Source organism: Corvus brachyrhynchos, unplaced genomic scaffold (assembly GCF_000691975.1).
Source record: "Corvus brachyrhynchos isolate BGI_N302 unplaced genomic scaffold, ASM69197v1 scaffold278, whole genome shotgun sequence".
Lineage (NCBI taxonomy): Eukaryota > Metazoa > Chordata > Aves > Passeriformes > Corvidae > Corvus > Corvus brachyrhynchos.
Genome location: NW_008239299.1, coordinates 158,007 through 168,405, shown reverse-complemented (window position 1 = coordinate 168,405; position 10,399 = coordinate 158,007). Strand labels below are relative to the sequence as shown.

Genomic DNA, 10,399 nt, shown 5'->3' with positions numbered 1-10,399 from the left:
AAGGGAATGGGGATGGGGAGAAGGGAATGGGGACAGGAAAGGGAATGGGGATGGGAAGAAGGGAATGGGGATGGGAGAGAAGGGAATGGGAATGGAGAAGGGAATGGGGATGGAGGAGAAGGGAATGCGGATGGGGAAAGGAATGGGGATGGAGGAGAAGGGAATGGGGATGGGGGAGAAGGGAATGGGGACAGGAAAGGGAATGGGGATGGGAAGAAGGGAATGGGGATGGAGAAGGGAATGGGAACGGAGGAGAAGGGAATGGGGATGGGGAGAAGGGAATGGGGATGGGAAAGGGAATGGGGACAGAGGAGAAGGGAATGGGGATGTGGAGAAGGGAATGGGGACAGGGAAGGGAGTGGGGGCAGGGGAGAAGGGAGTGGGGATGGGAGAGAAGGGAATGGGGACAGGGAAGGGAAGGGAATGGGGGCAGGGGAGAAGGGAATGGGGATGGGAGAGGGAATGGGGATGGGGAGAAGGGAATGGGGATGGAGAAGGGAATGGGGATGGAGAAGGGAATGGGGACAGGGAAGAAATGGGGATGGGGAGAAGGGAATGGGGACAGGAAAGGGAATGGGGATGGGAAGAAGGGAATGGGGATGGGGAGAAGGGAATGGGGATGGGGGAGATGGGAATGGGGGTGGGGAGAAGGGAATGGGGACAGAGGAGAAGGGAATGGGGATGGGGGAGATGGGAATGGGGACAGGGGAGAATCCAAACCCAGCCACAGAGCTCCTGCTCATTGTCCCCACCCATGAACCAGCAGCTTTACTCAGGAATGGGAATTTGGGGCTGTAATTCCCACATTTCCTCGTGCTGGAATGAGCCCCGGGATTTCCCTTTGTCACCTTTCCCTGCACTGCTCCAGGGGCACGAGGAGCTGCCGAGGGTTTATTCCCTTTTCCCAGCTCATCCTGAGGATTCAGAACTCGGCACTGCTCCGCACAAACCCTCAGCATGGAATGATGGATGCAGTGATCCCTCCGTGCCTGAATCCCAAAGATTCCCCTTTCCTGACCTCCTCCACAGGGTCATTTCTCCCCTCTGCTCCCAGAAGGTGCCCAGACATTGGAATATCTCCCTCAGAGCAGTGGGATGTTTCCACACTGCATCCTTGCTGCCACTCCCAGGATGAAGCCTCTGCCTTTTTATTCCTGAAATTAGGATTTCTTTCCAAAACCAAAGAGATTCGGGCTGTTGGAGCTTTTCATTCCGAGCTGCGGAGCAGTCACTCTGGAAAAGAGATAAAAACCCAACGGAATCACTCCTAAAAATCCCAAATACAGCGGGATGAGCGCGTGTCCTGTAGCCCACACACTGCTCTCCTGGCTTTTCCTTCTCTCCTGTTTTTTCCTTCCCTCCTGGTTTTCCCTTCTTCACTTTTCCCTGTTCTCTGCCTTGTCCTGCTGGGAGGTTTTTCCCTCCGTTCACTCCCCACTCTGCTTTTCCCATCAATCTTTCCTGGGATGAGATCCCGCAGGAGCCGCCTGCTGCTTCCCATCCGTCAGCAGCGCTGGGATTGGGAAACCACCCAGGAAAGTGCTGCTGGAAATTTCTGCACCTTCCTCTCTGCAGGCTGAGCGAGTGTAAAACACCACCAGGTCATTCCTGTGGCAAAAGTCCCTGGAAATTTGGATATCCCCCTGCTCCCACTGCTGGCAGCTATTGCTACACGGGGATAGGTTGGGAAAAATGAAGGGTTTGAGTTTGGGGTGAATCCCCAGCCCGGGAGTCTCCCACAGCTTCGGAAAACCAACAGGGGAGAATGTGGGAATGGATTGTCTGGGATGTTCCAGCTGGTTGGGAATGGGAAAGAGCTGTGGGGCTGTGATGGGATGTGTTGGGTGACGGGCTCGGAGAGCCCATCCCAGCTGGAAAACATTCCCTGTCTTTCCTGCTTCCCTGCCTGACAGCAGCAGCTGCTCCGGGTGGGAGCAGCTGGTCCCAGGCATTCCCTGGGATTTTTCCTGCTCCCTCGCTTTCGGCTTTGAGGTCGGGCTCTTGGAGCCGGGCACTTGGCACCAGGAGCCGTGGCTGCCGTTCCCCGCCTTTCGTGGCTGCGCAGAGACCCGGGTTTTTGGTGGGTGACCTCCGCACGGCTGGAAAGCGGGGAGAACGCCGGGCTGGAGCTGTTGGGAAGCTCGGGAATGGGGGGGTTTACCCTGATTTTGTTCATATTAATCATCTCGACCCTTTTCACCCCGGAATCAGCACCGTGGAGGGGACGGAGGGTGACAATCCCTCGTCCTCTCCCAAAACTTCACGGAGGAATCCGGGATCCATTAGGAGGAGCTGGGGAAGGAAGTTTGGGGGTTTTCCCTTCCCGAGCGAAGTGAGGGAGGTGGAATTTGGTGCAGATCCTTTCCTGGGTGGTTTTCCCTGCTCCTGGGGGGATCGGGATCCCAGTAGTGGGATGGGAGGAGCAGCCAAGCTCATGAATGATGGAGCAGCTCCAGTGAGGAGCTTCAGGGAAGTTCTGGAGCTTTCCAGATGTGCCTTTGCACAGCAGAGGCTCCTCCTCGGCCCAGATGTGCAGGCTCCTACCTGCCCCGGCTCATCTGGGGCCCAGATGTGCAGCCTTGCTGTTCTCAAGCCCAGATGTTCCTTCTCCTGGAGACCACAGGCCTTCCCTGGAAGTGAACAAACCCCAAAAACCTCATTGAGAAACAAATTCTGGCTACACATGGAAGGGCTTTGAGATTTTTTTAGGATTTTTGGTTTTAGGATCTTTGAAATGCGGGGCAGGTGCTGCTCCTCTGGAGCTGTCGGGGAATTTCTCACTGATTTGGGGGAGGAATTCAGAAATCAAAGGGTTTGGATCGAAGAGCTGAACACATGTAGGGCACTTAACGGGAAGCCAGAGCCTGAAGGAGGGAAAACCTCTCCATGGGATGTTTTTCCCCCCCAAAACAGCCCCTGGAGCAGAGCTCCCCTGACTCCAGCACCTTCTCCAAGGTCTCACACCGCGTCCTCCCCAAAAGCCCCGGTACACAGAAGGAATTTTGTTTGGAATGCAGAGGCTTTTTGTGGTGATGTCAGTACAAACGAGGCAGCTCCGAGGGGATCTGAGCCTCCCACCCCTCAAACTCCCCAGCAGCTGTGGGGAAGCCACAGCTGCAGCTCCCAGCGCTGCCAAGAAGAAAGGCAGATTTTTGGGTGATGATAATATAGGAGCTGAACAAAAAAGAGGGTGGAAGAAAACACCAGAGGCTGGAAAACACGGTTAGAGGCTCCAGGGAACTTTATGGTCAAGCTGAGCTTATGTAAGCCCTGCTTTAATCCTAAATTAGCAAAGGTTCGCCCGAAAGAAAAAGGACTTTGCTGTGAGCACGATTTGGTTCTGGCTGTCAGCAAGGCTGGGTGGTTCCCGGGGAAAACAACAGCCAGGCTTGGAAAGGGAAAAAAATCAATTAATCCAGTGAATCCCCTGTTTTCTTGGGAAAGAAGGAAAAGGTGGCAGGGCCGGAGCTGTCCCCACCTCCTGTGTCCCATTGTCCCTTCTCTGCTACCCTGAACTGGGGGCACATTTTGTGGCCTGGCTGAGACCCTCCAAAATCAACACCTGCACCCCATAAGGAACCCAACCCCCCCCCTTGGAACATCTGCGGAACCCGGGATTGCTCCAGGAGAGCCAACATCGGAGTCCCAGCTCCTCCAAAAGCCACCTGGGGAATATCCATGCGGGGCCTTCTGCTTGATCTCCAGCCAAAAACATGGAGCACAACTGGGTTTATTTATTCCAGCTGCGCTCCTCTGGGGTCACTGGAGACTCAGGAGGCCACACCTGGCACTGGGATCAAGGCAGGGAGAAGGGAAAGGAAAAAAGTCCAGGGAAAGTTGAGGTAGAGGAATAAGGGGCTGATTAAACATTGGGAAAGGACTTGATGGCATTGGAATTCCATAGGAAATTTGGGAACTGAAGAGCTGAGCTGTCTCCTGTGGGCAGCCCAACCTCTGGCTGAGGCAGAGCTGGAAAAGTTTTTCCCATCTGTAAAAATTCCCAGTTGTTCCTTTTTTTTTTCCCCTAAACTGAAATCTTCAACCCCAAAACGTGATAAAACACAGGAGGAAATTGGGCAGCACAAGTCAAAGCGTCGTTTGTTGACAACATTTCAGGGTGAAATGGGCAGCTCTGAAATGGGAATTTCCAATAAAAAATGGGAATTCCTTGAAATACGCCGAGCGCTGGAAGTTCTTTCTCTGTAATGGTTTGAAGCAGGAACTGTGGGCTCCCCTTTTCCTGCAAGGAGTTTTGATTTTCCGAGGTTTTCTTTGCAATGTGGGGAAAAATAATGGTGAGAAATTCCATAAGTAGCATAAAAGTGGTGGATGATTCGTCCACGGGCAGAGTTTTCCCTTGTGAGGCTGGTGGGAAGAGAAACGACAGATTCCCCATCCCTGGAAGTGTCCGAGGCCAGGTTGGACGGGGCTCGGAGCAACCTGGGACAGTGGAAGGTGTCCCTGCCCATGGAAGGGGTGGAATGGGATGAGCTTTAAGGTCCCTCCCAACCCAAACCAGTCTGGGATTCTGGAATTCCCATGACTGTGGAGAAAGCTGGACTGGAGGGACTCATTTTCTTAGATATTGGGAAGGAATTCCTCCCCAGGAGGGTGGGGAGGGCCTGGAATGGATTTCCCAGAGGAGCTGTGGCTGCCCCTGGATCCCTGGGATGGTGAGGGGCATCCCTGCCCATGGCAGGGGGTGGAATGGGATGAACTTCGAGGCCTTTCCAACCCAAACTGGAACATTTCTGATCCCAAGCTTTATTTTGCTGGACACCGAGCTGGCTTTGCCGGGCCCTTTAACACTTCCAATATTTTTCCCCGTGGGACCAAACCTCCCCCCTCCTGATCTCCCGTTTCTCCCCTTTTCCAGGGAACCGCCTGGACGAGGGCTCGGATGTGGAGTCGGAGCCGGACCTGCCGCTGAAGCGGAAGCAGCGCCGGAGCCGCACCACGTTCACGGCAGAGCAGCTGGAGGAGCTGGAGAAGGCCTTCGAGAGGACCCACTACCCCGACATCTACACCCGCGAGGAGCTGGCCCAGCGCACCAAGCTCACCGAGGCCCGCGTGCAGGTAAGGCCCGGCCTAACCGCGCACAGCCCGGCCTAACGCCACACTCCCTGGCCTAACCCTGTGATCACTGGCCTAGATCCCCAGCCTAACCCCACACTCCCCGCCTAATCCCGCACTCCCCAGCAAAACCCTGTGCAGCCCAGCCTAACCCCACGCTCCCCAGCCTAAGCCACGCAGCCCAGCCTAACCCTGCGCTCCTCAGCCTAACCCCGTGCTCCCCAGCCTAACCCCACACTCCCTGGCCTAACCCCGTGCAGCCTGGCCTAACCCCGCACACTCCAGACTAACCCCATGCTCCCCGGCCTAACCCCACGCAGCCTGGCCTAACCCCACGCAGCCTGGCCTAACCCCACGCAGCCTGGCCTAACCCCACGCAGCCTGGCCTAACCCCACGCAGCCTGGCCTAACCCCACGCAGCCTGGCCTAACCCCACGCAGCCTGGCCTAACCCCGTGCAGCCTGGCCTAACCCCGCACACTCCAGACTAACCCCATGCTCCCCGGCCTAACCCCATGCAGCCTGGCCTAACCCTGCACACTCCAGCCTAACCCCACACTCCCCAGCCTAAGCCACGCAGCACAGCCTAACCCTGCGCTCCTCAGCCTAACCCCGTCATGCTCCCCGGCCTAACCCCATGCAGCCTGGCCTAACCCTGCACACTCCAGCCTAACCCCACACTCCCCAGCCTAACCCCACGCTCCCCGGCCTAACCCCACACTCCCCAGCCTAACCCCACACTCCCCGGCCTAACCCTGTTCAGCCTTGCCTAACCCCATGCTCCTCAGCTTAATCCCGCTCTCCCTGGCCTAACCCCGTGCTCCCCACCCAGAACGCGGCTGCTCCTTCGCTGCCTCTTGTCAACAGAGAAAAACCTTTGCAACGGGGCTCAAATAATCAAATTAAAAGCAGATCTCCATTGGAAGCTTCCGGGTGGTCATGGGCACACCCAGTCATGGGATTTCTATGATTTGATAAGGGGGATTAATTAGGATATCTGACAGGTACATCCCATAGGAGGTTCAGTTGTCCCAGGAACTCACCCCCTGCCAACCCCAAGGGTTTCTTGGCCCCATTCCCTTGTCGTGTCTTCTCAGATTGTGGTTGGAAACCAAAATGTTCTTCTCTTTGTGGAAACAAGACTAAAAAGCATTTTGGGGATGTGCTAGAAGGTGAATTATTGTTCTGAAATCCAGGAGAAAGGGTAGGAAAACCACCAGGCGCTGCATAGCTCTGGGATGGTGTCCCACAGAGCTACAGATGTAGGAGAAACACAGAAAAAGCCGAACTCTTTAGGCATCACTTCCCCTTGGAATGAGGGAATTCCCCTTGGGGAATGAGGCTGCTCCAAGGTGGGAGCCAGGGTCAAACCCAGCTCTGCCTCTCGGGCTCGATGGGTCCCATCCAACTCGTCCCCATTCCCACGGATTTAGAGAGGCCCTTTGGGTTTGGCCCCTCCGGAGGTACCAGCTGCAGGGTTTGTGTCCCAGTTGGGACCAGGAGCCAAACTTTGGCATTTTCTCTTGGAGGCGATCCCTCAGTTTTCCCGGGAGGACGCAGCGCGTGTTTATTCCCGCCCGGAGCAATCCCACATTTCTCAGCCTCGCTCAGGGGAGCAGATCAGATTTTGCAAAGTTTGCAAGTTCCGTGTGTGAATTTTCCGACAAGTTTTGGGTTGGTTTTTTTTTTCCCCTTGGATCTCTGGAGAGCACAATGGGGGGGGGAGGGCAGGAGAGGGGAGGAGCGGGAAGGGAGGGTTTGGAGCCGGGAATTCTGACATCGACACGATTAATGGCCCTTGTGGGAGCTGCACACAGAGCCCCTTATGTGTCCTGCATAAAGGCTGGGTCAGCAGTGTGTGCAAACAGCACAGGGATCAGCAGATCGCCAGGATAATGGAATCCCTCGGGAAAGGCCGGGAAGGGGGAGGGATTGGGGATTGCGAGTGTTACCACAGTGAAATGGAGACTCCCGCAGGGTCCCAGAGGGGCTTTCGGGAGAGGCTGCAGGAATCCCGGGCACTGTGCGAGCAGGGAAAGGGCTCTCCAGGCTCTCTCCTGCCAGGAATGAGCTTTTCCAAAGGAAACCAGGCTGACTTGGGCTGTGGGTCTTGGGATAAGGGTGTGCTCACCCAGGAGCTGGAGCTGCCAAAGGGTTTTCGGGTTTTCTTCTTCGACGTCTGGGAATGGGGTGTCCCCCACTCTTGGTTAAGGACTTTTCCCAAAGGATTGGGGCAGGTGCTGTCACCTCCCTCCAGCTTCCTCCTGGGAAATCCTGGATTTCCCTGGATCCCTCTAGACTTGGCTGTGGAGACTGGGAAAGGAAATCCAGCAAAACTTAGGCTGGTTCTGGCTTTGATCTTGGCCCAGGGAGTTCAAAAGTGTTCATTTGGTGGCCGTGTAGGATCAGGGATATTTGGAGCCTGGGAAAGCGGCTCATTAAGGGAATGAAGCCACCCGGGGTTTGGAATGTGTGAATTCCCCCGTTTTAGTTTTGCATGCTTTGCCCTAATTGCTCTTCCTCGTGTAGGTGGGCACGAGCTGTCGAGCAGGGGGTAAAAAATGGATGTTCCTGTGGTAAATAATGGAAAAAACGGAGTTTCGAGGGACAGCAGAGTTTAGGGATGGGGTGAGGGTTGCACGAGGGACGTTGGAGAGGAAGGGAAGAGCCCCAAAATTCCAGGGAGAGCACAAACCTTTCCGAAGGCTGGGAGAAAGGAGGGAGGCAAGGGAATGCCAAATAAATAATCAAATTAATTAAATAATTAAATAACGAGAGCTTTTCCCTTGTCCCAGGCTGGGATCTCCCAGTCCCTCACTGCTCCCAGGCACTCCGTGAGGAGGCTCCTGCCAGGGCCGTGCAGCAGCTGCTCCCCCCGGGACACTCTGCCTTTCCCATCCCGGCAGCCGGGCACGGGCAGCTTCTTCCCACCACTTGGGAGGCTGCCGGCCCTTGGCGGATTTTCTGGATATCAGGGCGGATCTTCCGCTGGCTCTTGGGATCTGCAAACATCACTCAAGTCAAGGGGAAAAAAAAAATAGCCCCACACACACATAAATCCACATGGACACATCCAGCAGGGAATCTTCCCCCACCTCGGGGGCTCTCTTCTGTTTCGACTGAGTTTTTAAGCCACGAGTTGAGTTTTGGGTTAAAAATGGCTCTAAAGCAGCAGGGCCAGCTCAGATCAGGGGTTTTGGGGATGTTTACGAGGCATGGAGGGACAGGACAAGGGGGAATGGTTCTAAACTAGGACAGCTTAGATGGGATATCTGGGAGAAATTCCTTCCTGTGAGGGTGGGGAGGCCCTGGAACAGCATTCCCAGAGAAGCTGTGGCTGCCCCTGGATCCCTGGAAGTGTCCAAGGCCAGGTCGGACAGGGCTTGGAGCACCCTGGGACAGTGGAAGGTGTCCCTGCCCGTGGCAGGGGTGGCACTGGGTGAGCTTTAGGGTCCCTCCCAACCCCAACCAGCCTGGGATTCATTCCATGATTCCGTGAAGGGCCTCACCAACATCTGCCCGTCCTCCTCGTCCCAGAGCTCCAGGTGTGAGGTGGGGGCAGAGGTCAGGAGGGGTTTGTGACCCCAAAGAGGGGCTGGAGAGCGGCTGCCCCACATCTGGTCCTTGTTCCGCTCATCCCCTGGATCGGGGGTGGCTTTCTTCCTGCATCCTACTCCTACTCTTACTCCTACTCCTATTCAGACTCCTACTCCTATTCAGACTCCTACTCCTGCTCCTACTCCTACTACTATTCCTACTCCTACTCCTAGTCCTACTCCTATTCCTATTCCTACTCCTATCCCTACTCCTATCCCACTCCTATTCCTACTCCTACTCCTGCTCCTGCTCCTACTCCTACTCCTATTCCTGCCCCTACTCCTGCTCCTACTCCTACTACTATTCCTACTCCTATCCCTACTCCTATCCCTACTCCTATCCCACTCCTACTCCTACTCCTACTCCTACTCTTATTCCTACTCCTCCTCCTACTCCTCCTCCTATTTCTATTCCTACTTCTACCCCTACTCCTACTCCTATTCCTACTCCTACTCCTATCCCTACTCCTATCCCACTCCTATTCCTGCTCCTACTGCTGCTCCTACTCCTACTCCTACTCTTATTCCTATTCCTACTCCTACTCCTACTCCTACTCCTAGTCCTCCTCCTACTCCTATTCCTATTTCTACTCCTACTCCCACTCCTATTCCTACTCCTACTCCTATTCCTACTCCTATTCCTATTCCTACTCCTATTCTTACTCCTACTCCTACTCCTATTCCAACTCCTACTCCCACTCCTATTCCTACTCCTACTCCTATTCCTATTCCTACTCCTATTCCTATTTCTACTCCTACTCCTACTCCTACTTCTATTCCTACTCATATTCCTATTTCTACTCCTACTCCTACTTCTATTCCTACTCCTATTCCTACTCCTACTCCTACTCCCACTCCCATTCCTACTCCTACTCCTACTCCTACTCCTGCATCATATTCCTGTGCTGGAATCCCACTTTGATGCTCCCCGGACAAATCCAAGCAGGTTTGTCCATCTCTCTCTGCTCCTCTCTCCTCTCTTGGCCTCTCCACATGGAAGGAGAATTCCCCCCAGTGCTGCTCCTTCTCCCCCATCCCTGGGAGCTCCCATTCCATCCCCTCCTCCCTGTGGGAAGCTGCTGGCTCCGTCAGACCTTCCTGGCAGGGCCTGGAGCCCGGCTGGGCACGCAGCTGTCGGGATAACTGGAAGTTTGACACGTTGACAGCTCATAAAACCCACGAGCTGAACAAGCAGACGGGGCCTGGGGGGAGCCGCTCCCAGCTCCGGTTTCTCGGAATACCCTGGGAGGCTGAGCGGGGTTTTGGCCGGGTCACTGCGGTGTCGGGGTGCTTGGGATGCAGCATTCCAGCTCAGGCTTCCAAAGGGATGAGCTGTTAACAGGTTAATCCCAAACCGAGCAGAGCCAGGGATGAGCCTGAGTGGATTTCCGGGGGAATCGGGATGGCGGTGGGCAGCCAGTGGAAATTCCAGGGATTTGTGCTTGTGCCAGGCAGTGTCCTGACTCACAGGCCCAAACCGAAGGAATTCTCACCCATCTGCGAGCTCCGCTTTCCACCCTCCCAGAAAACAACCCACGAATGTCCCGAGCATTCACGGATTTGGGAATTAGCAGGAATCCACTCCGTTAATTTAGTGGGAGCTTTGATTTTGATCTTGGATGTTTTCTGGGATTCTTTCACCCGTTTTTTTAATTATCTCACGTTTTGATGTGGGAAAAAAAACCCTTAGAAGGGATTCTGTGACAGCTTTGAAGCTTTTCTCCTCGGCAT

General features: G+C 54.9%; 1 protein-coding gene across 1 annotated transcript in view; it reads left to right on the top strand.

Moving 5' to 3' along the window:
* PAX7 (paired box 7) overlaps positions 1-10,399 on the top strand; it is a 117,545-nt gene that overhangs the window by 48,077 nt on the left and 59,069 nt on the right. The window contains exon 3 of the mRNA XM_017740607.1: positions 4,877-5,076. Coding sequence (XP_017596096.1) covers positions 4,877-5,076 — 200 coding nt within the window. The remainder of the gene's footprint in view (positions 1-4,876; positions 5,077-10,399) is intronic.